At 38.7% G+C, this 27,549-nt stretch overlaps 1 protein-coding gene across 4 annotated transcripts in view; it reads left to right on the forward strand.

Moving 5' to 3' along the window:
* Positions 1-309: 309 nt before the first annotated feature.
* Positions 310-27,549, forward strand: part of EEF1AKMT2 (EEF1A lysine methyltransferase 2) — a 70,713-nt gene continuing 43,473 nt past the window's right edge. Inside the window, exons 1-6 of one of the 4 annotated variants that reach the window (XM_059172902.1) lie at positions 310-479; positions 1,537-1,602; positions 2,616-2,721; positions 15,982-16,089; positions 19,050-19,266; positions 23,740-24,132. In XM_059172902.1, coding sequence (XP_059028885.1) covers positions 367-479; positions 1,537-1,602; positions 2,616-2,721; positions 15,982-16,089; positions 19,050-19,266; positions 23,740-23,834 — 705 coding nt within the window. In that variant the 5' untranslated portion in view covers positions 310-366 and the 3' untranslated portion in view covers positions 23,835-24,132. Of the gene's footprint in view, positions 480-1,536; positions 1,603-2,615; positions 2,735-15,981; positions 16,090-19,049; positions 19,267-23,739; positions 24,133-27,549 lie in introns of those variants that run through there. The other 3 variants (XR_009353223.1, XM_059172901.1, XM_059172903.1) reach the window with 3 other exon arrangements.

A 27,549-nucleotide genomic window follows, 5' to 3' on the forward strand; every position in this document is an offset into this window, starting at 1 on the left:
TCAAATCGGCAGTTAACGTTGGATATTAAGTCTCAGGTTTAGCAAACCTGACTCCATTTGGACCTGCTTCTTCCTCTCAGTCCCTTACAAACAGCAGTCCTCCCATGCAGCGGCGCTTAGGCGGGCACCCCAGCAACCGGGTGCCTCTGACGCTGGCGGCAGCGGCCAGAGAGGCAGGCGAGACCCCGGCGACCACGCCTGGGTTTGCGAACCTCCCCTCGGGACCAAAGACGAGCTGAGGAAGCCGAGGCCAGGAGTAGTAGAGAGGGCGGCCTCCTGCCGCCTAGAGGCGCCCACCGACGAGTCCGCTCTGCCTGTGCCTCGTCTCTATGGCGGCCCCAACGGCCCTCCGGGGCGCGGAGCGGGATGAACTCGGGCACGGGCGGCGGCGGCGGCGGTGCTGGGGCCGCGGAGCCGTCCCGGAGTGGCAGTCCCGGGGAGGATGGCTTCGCCCCGTCGGCGCTGGGGACCCGAGAGCAGTGAGTGTGGCATTGGGCAGGGAGCCTGAGCAGCTCCGCCCGGCTTGGGCCCCGGGGAGGGGACGGGGAGGGGGAAGAGGGCCCCGGAAGATGGGGAGGACCTGGGGGGGCGGCGGGGAGTCGCGCGAGGAAGCTCAGAGGGGGCTGGTGGGCTGGAATCCCGAGGGGCAACCCTGGGGGTGGTTAAGAGGCGCTCCAAGGAGCCGGCGTGTAAAGGGCACGTGAGGTGCGGAATGGCCTCCGAAGCTCTTGGGGGAGGCCTTGTTGGGGGGTCTGGACCCGGAGGGGCGGGCTTGGGAAAAGCGCGAGGGGCCGGGACGTAGGGCTGCTGGGTAGGGGATGGGGTAGGGATGTGGGAGCCGGGAGGATGACCCGAGGAGGGAGCGAGGAGAAAGTGATCTGACCTTAAATCGATGTGCGATATTTATGGGCGAATTAATAGATGGGTGAGCGAATGCCAGGGGAAAGGTACGGATGGAAGGTGAGTTGGAGGACCGAGAGGGAGCAGCGATTCTGGAGAGGGGACGTGGGAAGCGAAGGCAAATGTTGGGGAGAGGGAACTAGACTTCCAAGGAGTAAATGTTAAACGTGCAGCTTAATCTTTAGGCAGAGCTTGTGTTTGCTGAGTTCCCTTGTGAGGAACCACTGTATTGGTAGGAAATCTTTGTGTCCGCACGTTTTAGACTGAAATGTGCTATGATGACACTGTGCCTGTGCAGTGAAGTTTTGGGCTCGTGTTTGGGACTTAGGGATCCGTGGACACATACTTATTTGTGGGTGTGTGGGTTTTTTTTTTTTTTTTTTTTATTAAGCTAAAATATATAGCATTTTTATGTGTCAGGTATTGTACTTAGAGCTTTACATGTGTAAACTTATCTGCTTGTCTGTGTCTTTCATTCTTTTAACAAGGATGTAAAGAGCGTGATCTAGTGCACTTACTGAAAACACTGATAATGTCTGAAACTTCTGTCATAAATACCTACAATGTATTAGAAACGTTTACATTGTAATTCAGTTTGATTCAAGAATCTTGCTTTGCATTTGATTATTTATATAGTTGGGATGCTGTCTATGAGAGAGAGCTGCAAACTTTTCAAGAATATGGAGATACAGGAGAAATCTGGTGAGTTAGAAAAAATAGCGGAATTATGATTCAGAAGAGTGTGTGTGTGTACGTCTTTAAAGTGCTTACCCCCAAAGAAAATAAAGACAGCCTGAAAGTTCTGGGAATCTTGGACTGATTCTGGCTTTAGCAGGTAGATTTAAAGAATCTCGCTCTTCTCTCTCTTTTAATGGTCCAGACTTAAATTTGATGAGAATATTGGTATCCTCTGCTTTTTGAAAATTCACATTATGTCTCTCAGCTTTTATGAAAGACTTATATTAGTACCTGTTTTTGTTAACTGAAAGAAATATGAAGATTTTCTCTTGTACTAAGAAAGGTGAAAAGCAAAAATAGCGTTCACCGTTTGTTTTTCAGTGAGCCATTTAGGGAGGCAGTGCATATCCCAGCAGCAAGAGTGGTGCTGCCAAGCTTCCCTCCCCAGGAACTACACTCAGCATCCCAGCGCAAGGCCACCATAGCTTTGAACAGTGTCTGTGAGCGTTTGTGCTTTATCTTGATTTATTTTGTGCCTGTGTTAGCAAGACGTGTCTTGTGGTATCAGGCCTAAGACAGGTTATTTTTGGAGTCTGGGAATGCTGAAAAATTCTACCACATAAATTACTGGTCATTGTTTCTTTGCTTTGTGCCATTTTGCCTTAGGAAAGATTTCATAGCAGTGCTCTACTTGCCATTAGTGGGGGAAACCTGTGTTAGGAAGTTGCTATCATCCTGTGATCATCCTTGTTCAATGAGCAGTAACATTTTGAGCCATCAGCATATACAAGTGCTGATGCTGATGTAGTGAAACATTAATAAGTAACATATTGACCTTATCTGTTGTGTCCTATTCTTGGGAGCATACTCTCTTCAGTAATAGCACAGGTGAAGCTTAAGCAGCCACAGATGCTACGTCTTCTTTCAAAAAAAGGCTTAATTGAGCATATTGTATAAGCTGCTTAAATGGAATATAGTTATAATCTTTGCTCTATATTCCTCTGGTCTTTGAATAACGGATTCTCTGTTTCTAATAGGTTTGGAGAAGAGAGTATGGATCGGCTAATAAGGTGGATGCAAAACCGCAAGATTCCATTGGATGCTTCAGTGCTTGATATTGGAACTGGAAATGGTGTTTTCTTGGTTGAACTTGTTGGTACTTTTAGTATTCATGTGTTAAAGCCAAATTTTGAAGTGAAATTAAAAAAGAAATCTTGGAAGTGAGGATACTAATTATGTTAATCTAAAGTAGAAGAGCAAAAAAAAAAAAAAACAAAAACCAAAAACCAAACAACTAATAAATAAACAAAGTAGTAGAGGAGTTGTACCACTTACTTTGAGAAGTACACAGTAGAAAAGGGAGGCTGCATGGATTGTGAGAAAGCATTAAATGAGAAGCCAGGGGATCTGAGTCCAGTTTTGGCCCTTCTGGCCTTAGTGTTGACCTTGAGCAAGCCACTTAATTTCTCTGGGTGTAGTGTATTGTAGTTTTTTTCCTAAAGCTTTTGACAAGGTGATCTTAATTGGTTTCTTTAGCTCAGAACTCTGGAAATCTGTGTGTATAAAAGAAAGGTGACTTTTTTACGCTTCTTGTAGGACATAAATACCTTATGTGCATATGGTTCGAAGAGCGTATTTTTTCTATGGAACTGAATTTTGGCACGAAACCATCACTGTTGTGTACCTGTTGTGTGCTCATGGCTGTGGCTTGTACTATGGAGAAAATTATAAAACTTAGGCTTCCTCCTAGATGGCTTTACTGTCTTAATGTAAACGGATATATACATAATGGTGACATTTATTGAATGGCTTCCACATGCCAGGCCTTGTGCTAGGCATTGGCAACCTGAAAATATAGACCTTGTACTTGAATACAATAGAGGATAGACAGACATATAAACAATTAATGCTGTAAGTTGATATGTGTGATAATAGATGACTGAATATAGAAAAGAAGGCGGTTAATTTGGGGGAGCAGAGATAGGAAGGGTCTTGGAGGAGCTAATATCCACGTTGGGTGGAAATTGCAGGGGCAGGATGTGGTGAGTGTGGGAGAGGGAGAGACTTTCAAACAGTGGAAATAATATTTAAAGATTTGGGTCGGGGGTGCCTGGCTGGCTTAGTTTGTGGAGTGTGCAGCTCTTGATCTTGGAGTTGTGAGTTTAAGCCCCATCCATGTTGAGTGTGGAGATTGCTAAAAACAAACAAACAAATAAATAAATAAATAAAGACGTGAAGGTTTGAAGCAGCAGCATGTACTGGGGATGTAAATAATTTGGGAAGTTAGAATATAAAGTGTATTGATGGGATGGACGGAGGCGAGGATTAACTTAAAGGTAGGAGCCATATCATATACCACGTCTAACAGGTTAGATTTTACTTTTAGGTTAGGGGAAGCCATTAAAATGTTTTAAGCAGTGGAGTATGATTAGAAAAAACTTCGGTAAATGTTTTTGAAGCTTAAGGTATAATGTATGTATGTCCAAGTGCATAAATCAAAAGCATGTGGCTCAGTGAATTTCTGCAAAGTGAACACAACTGTAGTCACCTATCAACTATTGCCCTGGTCAAGAAGTAAAAAATATTACAGACTCTAGAAACTCCCCTGAACTCCCTACCAGTCCTTTCTAAATTACTTTCTCCTTCCTCTCTAAAGGAAGCCACTAATGGCAAGGAGTTTTAACATTGGAGATTAATTTGCCTGTTTTTGAATGTATACGTGGAGGACTCCAGTTCGCTTTCCAGTGTGTTCTCCACTTTCTGTGAGAGTCACTCAAGTTGTTGTGTGTAGTAGTAACACATTCATTTTCATTGCTGTATAAGATTTATTTACACTCAGCTTTATTCTCTTGTTTACCTGCAGATTCTTTTGGATTTTAGTAGTTTATTTGTAGAAGCTAATGATTTATCCTTTGAGACTTTGAGACTTGAGACTTTGAGAAAGTAGATTCTTTCATATTTTTACATATACAGTTGACTCTTGAACAACAGCGGTTTGAACTATGCAGGCCCACTTATTTGTGGAATTTTTTTCAATAAATGTATGTATAGTCCTAAAATGTATTTTTCTTGTGATTTTCTTAATCTTTTCCTTTCTCTAACTTTATTGTAAGAATACAGTATATGATACACATGGCATACAAAGTACATGTTGATCGATTGTTATTTTATCAGTAAGGTTTCCACTCAGCAATAGGGTATGGGGTGCCTGGTGGGTCACTCCGCTAGGCGTGTAACTCTTGATTTTTGGCTTAGCTCATGATTTCAGGGTTGTGAGACTGAGCATGGTGTCGTGCTCTGTACTGAGTGTGGTGTCTGCTTAGGATTCTCTTTTACTCTCTGCCCTTTCCTCCGGCTCACTCTCGCTTTAAAAAAACTGACTAAAACCAAGCCCCAACCTTTAAATCCCAGTCTTAACCCAGCCCTTAAATACCCATAGATGATTAGTAAAGTTTTGTGGGAATCAAATGTTAAATGCAAATTTTTGACTACATGGAGTGTCAGCACTCTTAACCTCTGTGTTGTTCAATAGTTAACTGTGTAATTATGCAGACTTTGAATAATGGTCATTTTCTTTCTTCCTTTCCAATCCTTTATAACTTTTCTCTTATTACACGGTCTCGGACTTCTAGTAGAATGTTGAAAAGAAGTGGTAACAGAAGACATCCTTGTCGTTTTTCCCCTTTCCAGAGATTACTTTGAAAGTTTCACTGTTAGGTATGATGTTAGCTTGTAAATTTGTTTTGTAGATCACTTGGTATCAGACTAAAGAAGTTTCTTTCTATTCCTCCTTTGCTGAAAGAGAGTGAGTGTGTGTGTTTCTTATAAATATTGTTATTTATCAAATGTTTTTCCTGTTGTTGAGATAATCATATGAATTTTCTTCTTTAGCCTGTTTGTGTTGATGAATTACATTCATCATTTTTAAATGTCAATTACATTTCTGGAATGATTCCAACTTACATATATCATTGGATTCACTTTGTTAATATTTTGTTTAGGGTTTTGCAACTCTGCCCATGAGAAAGATTGTCTCAGTAATTTAAATTTTTTGTAGTGTTCTTGTCAAGTTTTAGTAACAGGTTATGCTGACATCATTAAATGAGAATGTATTTTTTTGAAAGAGTTTATTAATGATTAGTGTTTCTTCCTTAAATGTTTGCTAGAATTCACTGGTGAAGCCACCTACAGGTGGAGTCTTAAGGGAAGTTACTTTCTTTTTTAATGTGTACTTACTAAATGTAGTGTGATGTACGTATGGAAAAATGGTCATTAAGTATATAGCATTTACAAAATGAACACCTTTGTGTAACTCACCAGACTGATCAAGAACTTAAACATTGTTAGTGTCATAGAAGAAGCCCCTTTGTGCACTCCCTCACTCCCATTCCTTCCTAAAGCTTTCACTATTCTGATGTCTATCATCATGTTAGGCTGTTTTTGGTGTTAGCTGTACTTGTTTCTCATTGTGATTTTATTTATCTGTTTGTCAGTCAGAGAGAGAGAGAGAGAGAGAGAGAGAGAATGCCGTGCTAGCGGGGGGAGTGGCGGCAGGGGGAGAAGCAGCTCCTGCTGAGCAGGGAGGCTGATGGGGTAACTGACTGAGCTACCCAGGCATCCCTATTTATTTTTTTAGGATTTTATTTATTTGAGAGAGAGAGAGCGCATGCACGGCCAAGCATGAGCAAGGTGGGGTGATGGGCTGGGGCAGAGGGAGAGAGAGAGAGAGAGAGAGAGAGAAGCACTCTTTGCTGAGCTGACTCCAGTGCAATCCCAGGTACCCAGATGACCTGAGCCGAAGGCAGACGCTTAACCAGCTGAGCCACCCAGGCAGCCCCTCACTGTGGTTTTAATTAACATCTCCCTAATAATTAATGATGTTGACCACCTTTTCATGTACTTATTTGCCATTTGTATATCTTGTTTGGTGATGGGGGTTCAGATCTTTTGGCCATTTTTAGACTGGGTTGTTTGTTTGCTTATTGGTAAGAGTTGAGGATTCTTTATGTATTCTGGATATAAGTTCTTTACCAGGTATGTGGTTTCCAAATATGTTCTCCTGGTCTTTGGCTTCTTTTTTTATTCTCTTAATAGCATCTTTTGAAGGGCAGAAGTTCTTGATTTTGATGAAGTCCAGTTTATTGACTTTTTTCTCATATGGATTGTGCTTTTGTGAACACAATAACTCTTTGCCTAACCCAAGGTCACACAGGTTTTTTCCTATTTTGTCTTCCAAATGTTTAAGTTTACATTTATTTTCTTTCTTTCTTTTTTTAAATTTTAAGTAGACTCCACATCCGATGTGGGGCTTAAACTCACAACCCTGAGATTAAGAATAGCACGCTCCACTGACTGAGCCAGGCAGGTGCCCCTACCTTTTACATTTAGATCTGTGATTTTTTTTTTAAAGATATATTATTTATTTGTTTTAAGATATTTATTTATTTGTTTGAGAGAGCGTGTGTGCTAGAGAGAGAGAGAGTGCGTGCGTGAGCACGAACAAGTGGAGGGGTAGAGGGTGAGGTGGAGCAGACTCCCCGCTGAGCAAGGAGCCGTTATGGGACTCCATCCCAGGATCCTGGGGTTATAACCCGAGCCAAAGCAGAGGCTTAACCAACTGAGCCATCCAGGCGCTCCTGAATAAATAAAAATCTAAAAAAAAATTAATTTCTAGTAGTTCATTGCTAATAAAAGCACAAATGATTTCTCTATTAATTTTATATCTGGTAATTCAGACATTAATTCTAATAGTTTATTTATAGATTCTTTTAGATTTTCTTATGTACAGTAATGTCATGTAGTTTTAGTTCTTCAATTTCAACTTTGATACCTTGTTTATTGAAATGCTCTGTACTCTTGAATACAGTGTTGAATAAAAATATGAAGGCAGATAGCCTAGTAGAAGAGGAAGGTTTCTAGTATTTCACTGTTACATATGGTGTTAGTTATAGGTTTTTTAGATAGTTTATCAGATTGAGGGTGTTCCTTTATATTCCCCTTTAAGTTTTTAATCATGAATGGGTGGTGAATTTGATCAGCTGCTTTTTTTGATATTGAGATGATTAGATGATTTTTCTTTATTAATGTTGAATTGATTCGTTTTGGGGACAGGGTGTCTTTATTTTTTTTTTAATTGACTTTTTTTTTTTTAAGATTTTATTTTTATTTATTTGACAGAGAGATCACAAGTAGGCAGAGAGGCAGGCAGAGAGAGAGGAGGAAGCGGGCTCCGTGCTGAGCAGAGAGCCCGATATGGGACTCAATCCCAGGATCCTGAGATCATGACCCGAGCCAAAGGCAGCGGCTCAACCCACTGAGCCACCCAGGTGCCCTTAATTGACATTTTTATTAAAAAAATTTTACGGATTTTTTTTTTTTTTTTAAATATTTTCTAAGTAAGTCCTGCACCCAGTGTGGGGCTTGAACTCATGACCTGGAGTGAGTGGTAGTTTTTGGCATGCTCTACCAACTGAGCCAGCCACTTGCCCTTAATTGGTCACTCTTACAACAAACTTCCATTCTTGAAATAAACCAAGTTTAATTGCTGTGTATCATCCCTTTCATAGATTATTGGATTTCATTTGGTAGTATTTATTTTGCTTACCCTTTGTATAGTTTCATGAGAGAGATTAGTAAGAAATATTCTTCACAAGAAATTTTCATGTAAGGTTTTTATATCAAGGTTATGCTGGCCTCTGAACAAGATGGGAAATCTCTCTCCTTTTATTCTTTTTTTTTTTTTTTTTTTTAAGATTTTTTTTTTTTTTTTTTTTTTTTTTTAATTTGACAGAGAGAAATCACAAGTAGATGGAGAGGCAGGCAGAGAGAGAGAGGGAGGGAAGCAGGCTCCCCGCCGAGCAGAGAGCCCGATGCGGGACTCGATCCCAGGACCCTGAGATCATGACCTGAGCCGAAGGCAGCGGCTTAACCCACTGAGCCACCCAGGCGCCCCTCTCCTTTTATTCTTTAGGAAAACTTGTAATTGGCTTTGTTTCTTCCTTAAACGTTCAGAAGAATTCTTGGTGACATCCTCTGGAATATGGAGGGTTTTTTTATTGTGTTTTTCAAATTTATCTGTTTATCTAGATGTTAACATTTTATTAGTGTCAAGTTCATAATTTACTGTTAAATTTAAAAAATGTACATACTATAACATTGACTTTTTTGCATAGAGTTCTGTGGATTTTAGCACATGTACAGGTTGATATAATCACCTTTACAGTCAGGATACAGAATAGGTGCATCCTATGTAACCCCATCTTTTCCCCCTGCTAGCCGCCAGTCTGTTCTCCATCACTAGTTTGTGCTTTTGAGAATGTCCTATAAAATGGAATCATGCAGTATTATCATCTTTTGAGTTTTCCCCTTCTTTTGCTCAACATAGTACTTTGGAGATTCATCCACGTTTTTGTACGTAGCAGTATTCATTTTATTGCTGAAATGTGGCCAATGTATGGATATATCGCAGTTTGTTTATCCATGTACTTGCTGAAGGACATGTGAATTGTTGGTAGTTTTTGGCAATTATGAATAAGCTGCTGTGAACATTTGTGTAAACATTTTGGTATGAACGTGTTTAATTTCGCTAATGTAAATATGTGTTTACCTTTATTAGAAACTGCCAAGCCACTTTTCTGTGTGGTTGTACCATTTTGCTTTCACATTTCACATACATAAACAATGTATGGTGGTTGCCCATGTTTGCTGTTTTAGACATTCTAATGTGTGTATAGTGGCGTCTAATGATGGTTTTAGTGTGTAGTTCTCTGATGGCTGATTATGTTGAACGTGTTTTCATGTACTTACTTGTTATCTTTATATATTGTTCAGTGAAATTTCTGTTACAGTCTTTTGCTCATTTTTGGATTGAATTGTTTTCTGACTGTCGAATTTTGTGTGTTCTTTGTATGTTCTGAATACAAGTCTTCTCTGAAACATAATTGTAAATGTTTTCTAACTTCTCTTCAGTCTAGCTTCTCTTTTTATTCTGTTAAGAGATGAAAAGTAAAATTTTAAATTTTGATAAAGTCCCAGTTTGAGTTATTTCTTTATATTTTTTCTATTAAGTATCTCTGCGCCGGGCTTGAATTCTTGACTCTAAGGTCAAGAGTTACTTGCTCCGCTGACTGAGTCAGCTAGGCACCCCTAGTTTTTTTTTTCTTTAATGTATTGTGTGTTTTTGTTGTTTTTTACGATTTTATTTCTTTGACAGAGAGCCATCGAGAGAGGGAATACAAGCAGAGGGAGTGGGAGAGGGAGAAGCAGGCTTCCCTCTGAGCAGGGAGCCCGATGTGGGGCTCAATCCCAGGACACTGGATCATGACCTGAGCTGAAGGCAGATGCTTAAGGACTGAGCCACCCAGGTTCCCTAATGTATTGTGTTTTTGGTGTCATGTCTAATAACTCTTTGCCTAATCTACTTTTTCTCGTTTCTTTTCCCCTGAAAGTTTTTACAGTTTTACTTTTTTACGATGATCCTTTTTGAATTAATTTTTGTATAAGATGAGGTTCAAGTCAAGAATCTTTTTTTTTTTTTTTTTGCATATACATGTCCCTTTTTTTATTTAAAAAAAAATTTTTTTTTAAAGGAGCACCTGCGTGGCCCAGTTGGTTCGGCTCAGGTCATGATCCCGGACTTCCAGGATCTTGTCCTGCATTGGGCTCCCAGCTCCTTGCGGGGTCCGCTTCTCCCTCTGATCTTCTCCTCATGCTCTCTCTCACTCATTCTCTCTCAAATAAGTAAGTAAAATGTTTACAAAAATTTTTTTTTTCAAGATTTTTTTTTACTTATTTATATGACAGATAACAAGTAGGCAGAGAGGCAGGCAGAGAGAGAGGGGAAGCAGGCTCCCTGCTGAGCTGAGAGCCCGATTTGGGGCTCGATCCCAGAACTCTGAGATCATGGCCTGAGCCAAATTCAGAGGCTTTAAACCACTGAGCCACCCACGTGCCCTAAAAACTTTTAAAGATTTTATTTATTAGAGAGACAGAGTGCGCATGTGCGCGATGGGGGAGGGTCAGAGGGGAAGCAGACTCTCTGCTAAGAGGGGAGTCTGATGTGGGCTTGATCCTGGGATTCTGGGATCATGAGGTGAACTGAAGGCAGACGCTTAACTGACTGAGCCATCGAGGCGCCCCGATGTCCTTTTCTTTTAATACCATTTGTTAAAAAGACTGCTCTTCCTTCACTGAATTGTCTTTTCACTTTTGCCAAAAATCAGTTGGCCAGAGTTTTGTGTATCTGTTTCTGGACTCTTTTTCATTGATGTGTCTATCCCTTTGTAACAACGCATTGTCTTGATTAGTGTAGCTTTTTAGTAAACCTTAAAAGTTGAGTAGTGGGATTCTGCAAATTTTATTCTTTTTCTAATTTTTTGTAAAAAGATTGTATTTATTATTAGAGAGCATAATCACAAGCAGGAGGAATGGCAGGCAGAGGGATAGGGAGAGGGAAAAGCAGGCTCCCTGCTGAACAATGAGCCTGACGTGGTTCTCACACCCAGGACCCTGGGATCATGACCTGAGCTGAGGGCAGATGCTTAACGACTGAGCCACCCAGGTGCCCCTTGTCCTTCTTTTTCAAATGTTGTTTTGGCTATTCTAATGCTGTTACCTTTCCAAATAAATTTTAAAATCAGTTTGTATTTATCTGCAAAAGAATCCATGCTGAAAATTTGGTTGGAATTGAACTAAATTTGTAATTCGATGAGAATTGACATCTTTACTATCTATAGTCTTCTAATCCATGAACATGTTATGTCTCTTCATTTATTTAGATCTGCCTTGATTTCTTTCATCTGCATTTTTTCATTTTCAGCATATAGAGCCTTTTAGATTTTTATACTTGTATCAATATATATTTTTTGGAGTATTTTAAAGGTATTGATTTTTGAAATTCAGTTTCTGGGGCGCCTGGGTGGGTTAGTCATTAAGCGTCTGCCTTCGGCTCAGATTATGATCCCCGTGTCCTGGAATCGAGCCCTGCACTGGGCTCCCTGTTTGACAGGAAGTCTGCTTCTCCCTCTCCCACTCCTGCTTGTGTTCCTGCTCTCACTGTCTCTTTCTCTGTCGAATAAATAAATACAATCTTTTTTTTTTTTTTAAGATTTTACTTATTTGTCAGAGAGAGAGAGTGTATAAGCAGGGGGAGCAGCAGGCAGAGGGAGAAGCAGGCTCCCTGCTGACCAGGGAACCTGATGTGGGACTTGATCCCAGGATCCTGGGAATATGACCTAAACCAAAAGCAGATACTTAACCAACTGAGCTGCCCAGGAGTCCCAAAATAAAGTCCTAAAAAAAAAAAAAGAATTTCAGTTTGTAATTGTTTATTGCTAGAAATATGGTTGATTTTTTTATATCGACCTTGTACTCTGTAACCTTGCATTTATTAGTTCTAGGAGTTTTTTTGATGGATTTCCTAGGCTTTCCTATGTAGACAGTCATTGTTTATGAATAGGGGAAGTTTTAGTTCTTCCTTTTTAATTTGTATGCCTTTTATTTCTTTTTCTTGCCTAATTACATTAAATATGGCTTCCAATACAATGTTAATTAGAAGTGGTGACAACAGGACATGCCTCCCTTGTTCCAGTTTTAGTTTTCCAATCCACTTGTGCGTTTCACCATTAAAGATGTATTGGCTTTAAAAAAAGGGGGGGTTGGTTGTGTCAGCTGTAGGATTTTTTTTTTTAGATGTCCTTTATCATGTTGAGGAGATTCCTTTCTATTTCTAGAATACATGTTGAATTTTGTTGAATTTCTGATTGTCCTATCAAGGTTATTTATTTCATTTGAGTGAGTTTGCAGTTTTTGAGGAATTGGTTCAGTGATATTATAAACAGAATTAGATTCTATGACCAGATGGGGCTTATTCTGAGATTGCAATGCCAGTTCATTATATGAAAATCATATAACCTATCATATTAACAGTCTAAAGAAGAAAAACTTTATTATTATACTCACTGATGGGAAAAAATATTTATATAACTCTTCTTTCCATTTGGGAGTCTGGAAATAGCAGTGTTAGAACTTTTCATAGTGTTCTACAGGTCTGTGAGGCTCTGTTCATCTTTATTCCCCCTATTTTTCTCTGTTGATCAGATTTGGTATGTCTTCAAGTTCATGGACTTTTTCTTCTCTAATTTCTATTCTGTCGAGACTACATACTGCATTTGGTTGATAGTCTCTCTAAGGCTTTTTTTCCCCTGCACCTTTTCCTTACTTAACTATGTGATGTTTTTGTTGTAAAAGGTAAAGTTTATTAGTCCCAAATGATTTTCCATGATGTAGATTTTTCTAATTGTACTTCTGTCATTTAAAATGTTTTCTGCACTCTGTATTTTTGTAGATCAGAAGTTAGATCTAGAATAAGGTACGGTAAACTACAGTTTGAGGGTCAAATCTGGCCTTCCTCTGTTTTTAAAAATACTGATTGAAACGCATTTATATACATATTGTCTGTACCTGCATGTGTGCTGTGGTGGTAGAGCTGAATATTTGGGACAGAGACTGTATGGCTGGGAAAGCCCAAAAATATTTATGCCTGCCTGCCTTCACTTTCTTTCTTTACTTTCTTCCTTTTCTTTTCTTTTTCTTTCTCTCTTTCTTTCCTTGCTTCCTCCATACCTCCCTTCTTTCCTTCCTTCTTGTGAGTAAATGATAGAAGTTTATTAAGCAAGGATACAGGAAAAAAACCTTTCAGGAACGAGAGGGGTCCCGACAGGGTTGCTCTGCTCTATTCCTTTATTTATTTTTTTTTTTTAAGATTTTATTTATTTATTTGGCTGAGAGAGAGAGAGAGAGAGAGAGAGAGAACGAGAATGCACAAGCAGGTGGAGCAGCAGGGAGAGGGAGAAGCAGGCTCCTCACTGAGCAGGGAGCCCCACGCAGGGCTCGATCTCAGGTCCATGGAATCATGACCCAAACTGAAGGCAGAAGCCTTAACTGACTGAGCCACCCAGGTGTCCCTGCCCTGTTCCTTCAAAGTAAAATTTTGATAATCTCTGATTCAGAGATTTTTACAAATTCAGTTTGCTTTTTTTTTTTTTTAATGAACTTAATAGATGGTCATTTATATTTGCTTCTGTGGCACATAATGTTTTGTTGTCTGTTTTTGTGATGTTAATCGTCATTACTTATAAAAGGGCTTTTTAAGTGATTCACCTACATTTTTGATGGGTTTTTTTCTTTTTTGCTGGGCATAAAATTTTAGACTGCAGTTTTTCCTTTGCTATTTTCGGGCTTCCATTCTTTATGACTTATTGTCAGCTTTCAGTCTTACTGTTAGTCTTCGAAGGTAGTCTCTTGTTCCTGTGTTTCTCGCTACCCTCCACTCCCTGGATGCTTCTGAGGTTTTCCTGTTTGGGGTTTTTATCAGATACACAGTACTGGTTTTCTTTTTTCTTTTTCAATTTTCTTTAGATTTATATTGCTTTTTTAGTCTGTGGCTTGAGGTCCTTCATTGGTATTAGACAATTCTGACCCATATTCCATTTTCTCTCGTGCCCCATTCTCATTTCTTCTCCTGAGAGTCCTATTACATTTATTTTAGATTTTATACAGTGTTATATTTTGGTTTTTTTTATGTTGTTTCCTGTTTTTAATTGATTGTGCCTTTTGTTCTTTGCCTAATAGGAGTATTTTCTTTTGACCTTTCTTAAAATTCACTAATTTTTTTTCTGTGTTTAATCTACTGTCAAGCCTACCCTTGAATCTGTTTAATTACTGCTTTTTTCATTTCCGTTATTCATTTGGTTCTTTGTTACAGTTTTCAGGTCTCAGAATTCTCCATGAACTGTCATTTATTTCAGTTGTTTTAAAATTGATTTCTGATCATTATTTTATTTGGGTCTCCTGTGGTCTTTTCTAATGTCAGTTCTTCTCCCTTGGTTTCTTATCAGTTGTTGTTTCCTTGAATATCTGCTTATTTTTCACTCAGTGCCAGAAACCAAATGGGAAAAATGTTGCAGATAGTTTGAGGTTTTGAATGATTGTTCTACAAACCTAAAACATCTGTATATGATATTTTTATAAGTTCTGTTGTAAGAATAAATAGGCATGGGAGAAGAGGGAACTGGTAAGAGTCAGTTAATAGAATTATCCTGGCTTCCTGATAGAGAAGGATTTGAGAGAAAACTGGGAGAAAATGAAGATGTCAAAGAGTACGGAGTGGGACAACTAAAAGAGTTGGCATCAAAGTGGGGATGGTAGACCTTGAGATTAAAATAAAAATAATCAAAGGGAAAAAAATTCTGTGGGATATAATTTGTGTGTTAACTAGAGTTTACAATTAGCCACTAGGTGAAAAGTCAAGGTAGTCTTAATGGAAGGTGTAGGTGTAGGTTAAGTTTTGAAGGAAATAAATTAGGTAAATAGTGAAGAGCAGGAATAGAATTTCAGGCTACACTGCTTTTCTTCTTCAAATTTCCTTTGAAATTACCTTTAGCCTGATTGTTCTAAAAATGTTCGGCACAGTGTTAAGGGGTGGGGTGAGGACCGGAAGCCATCATTTTTTTTTTTTGCCACAGGCTCACACACTCTAGGTAAGTTCATACAGCTAGTGAACAGCTGGCGCTAAAGTTCTTGGCTCAAAACTCTTAATGTCCTCTGAGCCTTGATTCTTTGGGGATTTTAATACTTTTTTTTTAAAAAAATATTTTATTTATTTATTTGACAGACAGAGATCACAAGTAGGCAGAGAGGCAGGCAGAGAGGGAGGGGGAAGCAGGCTCCCTGCTGAGCAGAGAGCCCCGATGCGGGGCTCGATCCTAGGACCCTGAGATCATGACCTGAGCCGAAGGCAGAGGCTTTAACCCATTGAGCCACCCAGGCCCCCCCGGCATATTAATACTTGCCCAACAACTTACCTCACATAGTTTTTGTCAACATTTCAAAAAAATACTGTACAAATGTAATGTGGTTAATAATCACATGGCTGGTTGAAAATTGTGATTTGTAGTTATACTGAAGGAAAATTTTTCAAGAACTTACTACGTATTCATTTCATTTATTCATATAACTTAATTGTGCTAAGTAAAATTTTTGACAGATTTATGTGTGAATTAGAGCATGTCAACATCAGAAGTTTCATGTTACATTTTTCTGCTTGAAGGCAAAAATATTACATGTACATTCTCATTATCTTTGAGAGAATGAATTTTCTTTTGGAATAGAAACCAAATACTATAAAAACAAATGAATTGTCACTTGATATAAATTTGAACTCTTAGTGTCTATTTAGATTCTACAATAAAATTTAAACTGTAGATTATTGGATAGTATATGTCACTTGATCTATTATGTAAATAAAGCAGTCCCAGTCCTAAAGGAATGTTACAATTCATAAGCAAAGCAGTATGTTAAAACTTTATTTTAAACTAAAGTATAAAATTGTTTCTCTGTCTCTAGGCAAAATTTGGTTTCTCTGATATTACCGGAATTGATTATTCACCTTCTGCAATACAGCTTTCTGGAAGTATTATAGAGAAAGAGGGTTTATCTAACATTAAGTTGAAGGTAACTATTATATTACTATAAATTTTTTAAAATATAAGTTATAAAGTTTAAGCATTTCTAGAGTATATTTGCTAACAATATCTTTGAACTTGTAAATTAAGGATTAATTATAAATAACCCAAATTGAAACATCTTTAAGTAACTGAAAATTTTCAGTCTAGTCAGCTTGGGGAAGTTATTTTCTCCTCTTCCTTATGTATGAGTGTGTTAATTCTCATGTTTGTGAACACACACAAATACTGGCCGCTAACTTTGGATTAACTAGGTCAAAAAGTTGTAGATACGTAAAGTGGTGTAGTGCCACCGAAGATTAGTTCGTTTATTTTTGTGTCCTGTGATCCATAAGGAGATGATGACTCTTGGATTTATAGATCTAGCCCAGGCTTCTCTGAGCTTTAGAATGATTTATTTATTTATTTTTATTTTTACCTTTTAGAGATTTTGTTTATTCATTTGAGAGAGAGTGTGTGAGAGAGAGAGCATGAGAGGGGAGAAGATGAGAGGGAGAAGCAGACTCCCCGTGGAGCTGGGAGCCTGATGTGGGTACTCGATCCTGGGACTCCAGGATCATGACGTGAGCTGAAGGCAGTTGCTTAAACCAACTGAGCCACCCAGGTGCCCTGAGCTCTAGAATGACTTAAAAACTGCATATTTTACAGTTCTGCCTAGATAGCAGTAGTCTCTCATTTAGTCCAAAAGGAAACTCCTACTTTCTCTTTAAACCTGCTTTACTGCCGTCTTTCCATTTCTGTTACTGATACCACCATTCACCTGTTGTATTAACTTAAAACCGGAAGAGTCATCCTTGATGCTTCTCTTTGCCTTAAGTCCTGTGTCTCCTTCTGTTGGTTTTATCTTCAGAGTGTATCAGGCACGTGCCCATTCCTTGCTGTTTCCTCTGTGCCCTCCGAAGTCCGAGCCGCCATCATTTCTTGCCTCCGTGGCTGCGGTGGCCTCTTGCGTGGCCTCTCCATTGCTCCTCTTGCCACCCTCTGTTACCACAGGGCAAGCAGAGTGATCTTTAAAAATGTCCCCGTTGCATTGAGAATGGAATCCGAGTCCCCACCCCCCTTACAAAGCCCCTCCTTTCTCACCTGGTTTCCTCTTCTCACCAGTATTCCAGTTACACTGGGTTGCTTTCTGCTCCTGAAACATGTGGGGCCTGTTCTTTTCCAGTCTTTCTACCTGCTCTCTCTGAAATATTCTTGCCCCAGATCTGAGCTTGTTTGGCTCATTCTCATCAGTCACATCTGTGCTCAGATACCACCTTCTGAGACCTTTCCTGACTCCTTTTCCAAAACATCTCTCTTCCCTGTCACTCACTGTGTTTATTATTCTGTTTCTGTTGTCTTCAAAGCACTTCATCTAAAGTTATTTGTTTAGCTTATTTATTTGTTGTTTCTCCCTTAGAGAACATAAGATATATTCTCATACACGGACACTTTCTTTTTTTGTTTACTATTATATTCTCAGTGACTGAGAAATCCCTGCATTTAATAGGTGTTCACGACATACTTGTTGAATGAACGGGAACTTTGATACAGGTGTTTCAGATAGGACCCTCTCTAAACTTAGCTCCTAAGAATAGTGGTCATCCTTTGCTTCAGGTATAATGAATACTTTGGTGTGAGGGCGGAGAAAAGAAACCATGTTCTAATGTAGATAAACATAAAGATCCACATTTTAAAATCAAAGGGTTTTAGGTAATACAGTGTTTATGATTAATGTATTAAGGTTGTATGAATAATAGCTAGTTGCTCAGTTTTTCAAAGTAGCTTTTCAGAATTAAGTACACTGACGAAGTATTGTATTAAATGAAATTGTGGCAGATCACTGGCTCAGGTGCTTAAAATATACTAATAGGTTATTGAAAATGAATGATATGCTGATGTGTGACTTCCACAACCTAAACTGCATGGTATTTATAAAGTTAAGTAACTGCAGTTTAAATAGTCCTCTGATTTCTTTCCTTTTTTTTTTTTTCTTAAAAGATTTTATTTATTTATTTGACAGATAGAGATTACAAGTAGACAGAGAGGCAGGCAGAGAGAGGAAGGGAAGCAGGCTCCCTGCCGAGCAGAGAGCCCGATGTGGGGCTCTATCCCAGGTCCCTGGGATCATGACCTAAGCCAAAGGCAGAGGCTTTAACCCACTGAGCCACCCAGGCGCCCCAGTCTTCTGATTTCTTAAGCTTTATGCCATTCATTTTATCCTATAGTTCTTGCTGAGCTGCTGGTCAGGGCTGAGCAACTTCTGATTTTACTGAGTTTACTTTGAGTCACGTAACTGGTAATCATATCAGCTAAAAATCATCGTATTTCTTTCTTTCTTTTTTTTTTTTTAAATTTTTTTTTTTTTAAGATTTTATTTATTTATTTATTTGACAGAGAGAGATCACAAGTAGGCAGAGAGGCAGGCAGAGAGAGAGAGAGAGGAGGAAGCAGGCTCCCTGCTGAGCAGAGAGCCCGATGCGGGACTCGATCCCAGGACCCTGAGATCATGACCTGAGCTGAAGGCAGTGGCTTAACCCACTGAGCCACCCAGGCGCCCAAAATCATCGTATTTCTAATGACCCGTTTTGAGTTCAGCATAGTTTTTGTCATCTTTAAGAACATGTCAAATATTCTACTTTTGATGGAAATAACTTTCATAAGCTGGGCTTGGAGGCTCTGTTATGTGCTGGTATTATTAGGCCGTACACCTGGCTTTGATTTGTTTCCAAATTTGTAGAGATTTGGAATGTCCAGGAAACAGTGTTAGTCTCCCACTAATGTTAGCTTTAATGATCTTAGAATGAAGCACATAAAAGTTAGCTATAAAGTTGAAAATATATTTATTATATGTAAAATGCCATCATAATTCATTGGTATTTTTATCCGTAATCTTTTACAGATTGTCACTTGAATTCAGGAGAGATTGTGTGTTAATTGTTTTCATAAAGACATTGATTTTTAATATAGGTAGAAGACTTTTTGAATCTTTCCACAAAGCTGTCTGGATTTCATATTTGTATTGACAAAGGAACTTTTGATGCCATAAGCCTTAATCCTGACAATGCGATTGAGAAGAGGAAGCAGTATGTGAAATCCCTGTCTGGGGCGTTGAACGTGAAAGGCTTTTTTCTAATAACCTCTTGCAATTGGACCAAGGAAGAATTGCTAGATGAATTCAGTGAAGGTAAATGGCCACGTGTTGTTAATGTGTGCTTACTTCGGGTTTCATGTATTTCAATGGTTTTTTTTTCCCCCTTGGTGTTACAGTGTTTTACTGTTCCGTTTGTGGGAACTGCCCGCTTTTCTTCTCTTTTAACTGTATAGGCAAGGGACAAAGAAATAATATCCTGAGATCCAGAGTCCTTTCCAAAATTTTCCAAGAAATCCTGGCAGTGAGGTACTAACATTTATGAGTCTATAAAAGTTAAGTTCTTCATTTAAGCTATATAATCTCTTATTTAGAGACTCAAACAGAAAGCATATACATTGTGCTTCGGACTAGTGTACTGATAGACTGGTCATCAGCAGTAATAGTAATCAGTCATATGCAAATGGGAGCAGTATTTTGAAAAATCTGACATGAGACTTTGTAGTTTCTAAATACTTTCTGTGTCTTGCTAATGGTCATTTGGGTATTTAGGATTTATCTTTTCATTGTACATAGAACAATTATTTTTAATGTTGCACAGAAAAAATGTAGGGACTTTGTAGTAGAAATGCTTCCTGTTAATTCTTTTTTTTTTCTGTGTTTATTATTATCTTTATTATAGCCATTCTAATAGGCATGTGTTTTTAATTTGCATTTCTTTTATTATTATTATTTTTTATTTATTATTTTTTTAAATTTTTTATTTTTTATAAACATATATTTTTATACCCAGGGGTACAGGTCTGTGAATCACCAGGTTTACACACTTCACAGCACTCACCAAAGCACATACCCTTTCCAATGTCCATAATCCCACCCCCTTCTCCCAAACCCCCTCCCCCCGCTTCCTGTTAATTCTTGAGGACAGCTCTACCTTTTTCAAGGTTTTGGTGCCAAGACAGGATCCTTTCTTGCCCTGTTAAGAAATTATAATTAGTGCTGTGTCTACTACGTGGGAATCTTGTGAGAACTGAGAATCTGTAATCTATGCACAAATATTTTGAGTTCATTGGCAGACTGTTCTTACATGTTTAAAGGAGTATTTTACCTGCCAGTTTGTTCATGTAGTGCACAGGCATTTCTGGGAAAGTACCTTGACAATCCAGGACTAGTATTTGCTTGTTTTTTTTCACAGACTCTTTTTAAGATTAGCATGAAGTTTTGTTAAAGAAAGGGGAGGGATTTTTTAGGATGGAATATTAATATGATATGGAAGATTATATTATGTGGAATATGGACTATTAAGATGATATGGTACTAAATTTGTGTTAAATTTTGAATCTCAGTTGCCACAAGCTGATGGGAAATGAATTTATAACTATTTGCATGTACTTTTATCTTAGAGTTTGTTTTCGTTTTGGTAATAAGGGAATAGGCAGTAGGTGGGAGAACACTTAACACATGTCCTTCTGTGTGCATTCAGTGACTTCGGCAGGTTATATAATGTAAAACTTGAAGTGTTTGAAGCTTGAAATGTGAGCTTGTGGTTTCATTACTCTTGCCTCTGGAAAACAAGAATTATATGTGATTTATTGTCTTGTATTTCATGCCATTAATTTTACTATCTTCCATGTTAAATTTGTTTCGTTTAGAACTGCTGAGGCCCTGTATCCATAGTCTTTCCTTTTTCCTGAAGCTTGACAGTTTTAATAAATGCTTGAAGTTAACACTGTGTAGGGCAAGTTTCTTTCCTGGTTTTTAAATACAGGTGTTCTCTTTTACCCTTGGAACCACCAGACAAAAACATATTTGTCTGTCTTTGATAATGAGGAACAGACGTTAGCCTGGTAAAGTGTGCTTAAAATTGTGTCTGTGTCTGAGAACTACTTTAAAGTTATGTTCACTTTCAGAGCTTAATACAGAATTTCAGCAAAATGTTACAACAGGAAATGTTAAATAAATACATAGAATTGAGGACATTTTTTAGGCATCTGTTTGAGAATATGGTGTTTGGAGTTAGAGATAGAACGCTAAATGAATACATGCATCACTGCCCAGGGGCTTGCCAGTGGCTTCTTGCGACTGGCTTCTGTGGTCCCTGTGACAGTCTTTTAAGGTTCTTTGCTTCTTTCCTTATTTGAAACAAAACTGTTGAAATAAATCTTGTATTTTTCCTTTATAGCGCTATTTATATAAACATTTTGTGATGTCATTTGTTTTGGTGGGGATTACTTGAATCATTTGCCAGATAGTGGGATGTTCTAATTTGATGTCCAAGGAACTTTACTTTCTTAAAACTACTGAGTTAAAAACAACTCCAGAAAACCTGTTTTACTGCATAAATAATCCAGATTTGTTAAGAAAAAGATTGAAGAATGTCAATAACCCCAACATGAAGGATATAGGTTAAAATAACTAAAATGATTTATTACTTATCATTGGCTTACAACCACTTTAAAATTTCGGTCTGTTATTTATTAAAATATAAGCACTTCAATTCTGTAGGTTAGTCCAAAGAGTTAAAAGATTAGTCTTGGAGAATTCACACAGACAGCTCCATTTTCTCTCTCTCTCTTTTTAAAGATCTTATTTATTTGACACAAAGAGACAAAGTGAGAAAGGGAACATAGCAGGGGGAGTGGGAGAGGGAGAAGCAGGCTTCCCACATCAGGGAGCCTGATGTGGGGCTCGATCCCAGCACCCTGGGATCATGACCTGAGCTGAAGGCAGACGCTTAATCAGTGAGCCACCCAGGTGCCCCTCCATTTTCTCTTGAATGTTTCCATTACGAAGTATTTTAAACATGCATAGAAATTACAGAAAAAAGATAGAGTCTGTACCCATATATCCACCACGGTGACTATGTTTTCCAGCGTTAAGAGACATCATGTTATTTAAAAGACCTGTCCCGGGGCGCCTGGGTGGCTCAGTGGGTTAAAGCCTCTGCCTTCGGCTCAGGTCATGATCCCAGGATCCTGGGATCAGAGCCCCGCATCAGGCTCTCTGCTCAGCAGGGAGTCTGCTTCCTCCTCTCTCTCTCTGCCTGCATGTCTGTCAAATAAATAAATAAAATCTTAAAAATAAATAAATAAATAAATAAATAAATAAATAAAAGACCTGTCCCTCTTTGGAGAAGTTTTCTTATCAGTTTTAATGAGCATTTTGATTTATAGATACTTGTTAAGATTTGATGAAGTTTGATGAAGAATATGAATTAGAATCACAGTTGATACTAATGTATATCTCTTTTTTTTATTTAAGATTTTATTTAATTTAATCTTTTTTTTTTTTTTTGAGATTTTATTTATTTGCCAGACAGAGATCACAAGTAGGCAGAGAAGCAGGCAGAGAGAAAGGAGGAAGCAGGCTCCCTGCCGAGCAGAGAGCCCGATGCGGGGCTCGATCCCAGAACCCTGGGATCATGACCTGAGCCGAAGGCAGAGGCTTTAACCCACTGAGCCACCCAGGTGCCCCAATATATATCCTTTTATATTTTTTCTGTTTATAAGAGTTAGTTCAGCTGAAGCTCAAGGCAAGGAAGCTTCCAGAATGCAGACACCCCCACCTTGCAGGAAAAAAATCTACCCTCCAAACTAATAGTCCCATTGCTTAGGGAAAACCATGGTTAACTTCAGCCTTGCTTATCTTAGTTTTTCAAAACTAAATAATGAAATGTTAACTTTCCATTTCATTTTATAGTTCAGGAAAATACTGTGTTATCTTATTTTGATCTTTGCAAAATCACTGTGAGGTAGGTAGGGGCGTTGTTATGTGTAACCTCCTTGCATAGAAACTGAGGGTCCCGGCAGCATATCTTTCACCTAGTAAGTGGTAGAGCTGGAACTTGAACCCAGGACTCTTGAATCCACATTAATTTTTAAGTCACACTGTGCTGCTTTGAAAGTTACTACTTCCTTTTCTTCCCAGATCCTTCATTAGTTCAGTCTAGATCTTGGTTTTTGTTTACAAACTCTTTTTTTTTGTCGTGGTAAAATATATACAAGGTAAGATTTACCGTTTAGCCATTTTAAAGCGTACGGTTCTGTGACATTAAGTTCTTTCCCATTTTTGTTCAGCCACGAGCACTGTCCATCTCCAGAACTTTTTCATCTTCTACAAATGCATCTTGATTTCCACATTGTTTGACCCCTCTGTATTAAGTACATTTATATGTGTGATGTGGATCGAGTTACTACATATAAACCCCTCAGAACAGTGCCCGAATCCTGGGAAGACCTCAGCACGTGATGGCTGCTTCCTCCAAGTGCGATGGTGCAGCAGTCTGGGGAGAGGCGGAGTGTAGGGATCGTAGACAGGAAGTGGGGGAAAGAGGAATGGATGGAAAGCCTCTTTTCTGCAATTTGATTTGGGGCTCGTCTGTTCCTTGTTCAGTTTCAAGCGTTAGTGTGTATGCACTCTGTGCACACAGTAGAACTGAAAAATTATCAAGTGAAATTCCGTCACAGTTAATAGTTTTATAAAAAAGGTTTGCAAGTACATTGTTCATACAAATTTCCCTTAACTGTGGGATTCAGTCCCTATTAAAAGTATTTTAATCTTGTCTGACAGGGTTTGAACTTTTCGAAGAGCTGCCAACACCCACGTTCAGCTTTGGAGGCAGATCTGGAAACAGTGTAACGGCATTGGTTTTCCAGAAAACGTGAGACTTTCCACTGGACAAATTCAGTTAGCTTCATTAAGAAGCTCCACATCAAAGTTAACCTGACACAGAAAATGCCAGTGCAAATAAATGCTTAGTAAGTACCCAGGATGCACATGTTGAAGAGATGAAATGGGTTGGTAAGAATATGAACATGTGAGCGGTTGAGTTTTAGAGACCAACCAAGAACCATTTAAAGTTTTCTTTTGTATTTGAGATGTATTTTTCTCTTTGATTAAAAAAAATTTTCTGTAACTGCTGAACAGTCAAAAACCTTAAAGCAGTAAATGAATTTACAGAAAGCATGTATTCTTAGTTTTTGTGCCTTGGAAAAGTTGAATCGAATATAGCTGCTCATTAAGATTTGATGAAACTACTCCAGGGCGAGAATAATAAACACCAACTTTCTTAGCGTTTTATTAAACTGTCTATGAAACATAATAAGTATAATATTTTGGGTTGAATGGTGGTTATTTAAAAAAAAATTTTTAATACCTGAGAAAAGTCCCTTAGTTTTCAAGTGTATAATTAAACAAAATCAGATAAATGTATGAGTTGATCAAGAAATATTTATTGAGCTTGTATTTTGCTGCTGATGGCCTTTTACACACCGCGAAGGATAAACAGGAAGTAGGAAAGACAGCTAACAAATCCTATTATCTGCTAGCACCGTGTTAAGTTACATTATAGTATTAAGTCACTGAATCCTCTAGATATCTTCTCAAGGTATGTATTAACTTATTCCGGTTTCTTCATACCGAAGGGCTAGTACTGGGGCACCTGACTGGCTCAGTTGGTAGAGCATGCAACATGATCTCGGGGTTGTGAGTTCAAGCCCCACATTGGATAGAGAGATTACTTAAAAATAAATCTTTATTTATTGATTTTAAAGATTTTGTTTGTCAGAGAGAGAGAGCACAGACAGGGGGAGCAGCAGGGAAAGGGAGAAGCAGGATTCTTGCTGAGCACGGAGCCCGATTCGGGACTCAATTCCAGGACCTTAGGATCATAACCTGAGCCGAAGGCAGCCACTTTACCAACTGAGCCACCCAGGCGTCCCAAAATAAAATCTTAAAACAACAACAACAACAACAACAAAAAAGCTAGTGTAGGATGGAGCCAGGAAGGATTCTTTGGGTCTGACTAAAACCCATTCTCTTCCTCTAGCATATTAGCCCCTCTGCCTCCTCTAAGTCTTTGCTTTATTGGTACTTGCAGTTCAGTAGGGGAACCAGGACTGGTCCAGAGAAGACACTGTCAGAGAAATCGAATAGTCGAATTTTCAAGAGTTCTGCAGCTCCTTGTTGTGACAGTGTTGGTCTGTGGCCCGTGAGTTAGTGCGTCATCCTTCCCTACTTTTCTCCATCTCCCTTTTGTCTTAACGGACTTGCCTAACCAAGAACTGAATAGTGGCATTCTTTCGGGAAAGGGTGGTGTAGGCTATAAGTATATATAAGCCTTTGAGGACGTGGGGACAAAGATATTTTAGTTAGGGCTAATTAGAAAGAGAAAGTTTATTTGTTAATGTTTTTGAAGAGAGATGTTAATATATAATGCCAGTTTTGTATTTGGGATAATATTTTCATATTGGAGCCACAATACAGATTTTAAAGTGATACAGTTTTTGATGATTTTCAACTTTTTGGATTGGTTGGATTTTTGTTTGGCAAATGTTAACCTAGTAACGAGTAAGTCTAGCATTATAATCCTTTTTTCTTTTCTTTTTGTGTCTGAATGGGGGCAGGAGTACGGGGAGCAGAGGGGCTTGATTTAAATCAACATTAATCAGCCGTTAAGATTACTACCTGCCTTGCACAAGATAACTGAAGACATTTACAAAAGCTTTCAACACAAATAACATTGTTTGAAAACCTTTAATTTTTAACATGTAAAGAGTGAGGAGTTCCTTCAAAATATATGTGATTTAAACTTACCAAAAAATTGCGTTAATGTTACAAATTAGGCAAAGGATCTTAAACCACAGGAAAACAGTTCATAATTTATTGAGGAGATCTGCTCTTTGTTGTTTTTTCATATTATTGTTCCTTGATATCAAATAGGATAGTAGTATGGAAGTACTTTTTTTTTAGAATTTTGAGTTGTTACGTCTGGTATTTTCAAGCATCACTCTAACAGAAAGGGCTTTCTGTGCTCCAGACTGAGGCACTGGGTTTGATTCACCGATAGCTTGGAGTGGGCCTTTGTTGAAAAGCTCCTCGAGTCACCCTTGTGGCGGGGGATGTATGTTCCATTTGCAGAGAAGAAGGATTTGGGGGAATCATGGAGCTGTTGCTAAGATCAGGAGAAGGGATTTGTGATCTCTCCTTATCAGTTAATCCTGCTGGAAGCCAGCCTCTCAGAGGTTGAAATTAGAACAAATGGAAGGTCCCAAAATGCGAACACTAAATTAGTATTTTCAAATAATACCACACTTTAAAAAACGAGGCCAGTAAATGGCCCCAAGTTACTGAAGCAAGTCGTAAATATGTGACTGTTAAACTGAGTTTCGTTAAAGCACGTGACTGTGTGGGTAACTGGAAGAAATTATACGGTTATAAAAGGGAGCGTGAGTTATGTAGTGAGCGCTGGTTTCTCTGCATAAAAAGTTGGAATTGTAATTTTATTTCATCAAAAGACACTCCTATTTTGAGGAAACTTGTTTGAAATGCAAACGAAGTTTCTTTCCAGAGCCTGCGTGCCCTTGTTGCTTCTCATTACGCTGTTACTGCTGCAGAGCAGGGCGTCTGTGTGTAGGAAGCGCGCGGCCGGCCCCAAGGGATTTGAGGCTGAATGGGTGGGTTACACCAATTAACAAATAGAAAGTTTCAGAACATTTTGTTTTAAGCCAGGTGCACAAGTTAGAGTTGCTTTTTGGGACTGGCATTTATGCATATGAGAATCAAACCTGACACTCCTCTTGGCAGCTTGACTGAAGCCATTTTAAAATAAGTACAAACTGTCCTTGAATTGATTTTCCCCCCATTGTAGTAGCAGCAAGTTGGCCTTTCTTCGTCTGTGACATGCATGCAGTTTTCTGTTATTTGGGGGGAGGAAGGGAGGTAAACGTATACAAAAGACTTCTATTTATTTTTTATTTTTAGTTTTCTTAAAAAAGATTTTATTTATTTATTTGACAGAGAGAGAGCGAGCACAAGTAGGCAGAGCGGTGGGCAGAGAGAGAGGGAGAAGCAGGCTTTCCGCTGAGCAGAGGGCCCAACGTGGGGCTCAATCCCAGGACCCTGGGATCACGACCTGAGCCAAAGGCAGCCTCGTAACCGACTGAGCCACCCTGGTACCCCATACAAAAGACTTTAAGTCTTTGAGTGAATAATGTGTTTCAGTTTACTTTTTATTTTTAATTTTCTGTGATACTGTAATATTATATAGTATATGTTGACCTTAATTCACGTTCATCCGGAGTATAGTAGAAAGCTTAATTTTTAAGGAACCTTTGTTAGTCTCTAACCTTTGAAATAATTTTCCTTAACTTGGTATGCAAAGAAATAGAGTATCCCTGCTTATGTCAATAGACTCTGATATATGTTTTCTTAAATAATTTTATTTTACGTATTTATGCATGCATGTGTCTGGTAGTCCATAATGAAAATATATACAAATGTGAAAACTCAGTTGCTCTCCAGGCCAGCATTCTGCTGCTGTGGGGAGGCCTGGGTTTGATTTCCTGTTGTTGGCACTGTGAGCTAGAGTGTACGTGCTCC

This window comes from Mustela lutreola, chromosome 4 (genome assembly GCF_030435805.1).
Source record: "Mustela lutreola isolate mMusLut2 chromosome 4, mMusLut2.pri, whole genome shotgun sequence".
NCBI lineage: Eukaryota > Metazoa > Chordata > Mammalia > Carnivora > Mustelidae > Mustela > Mustela lutreola.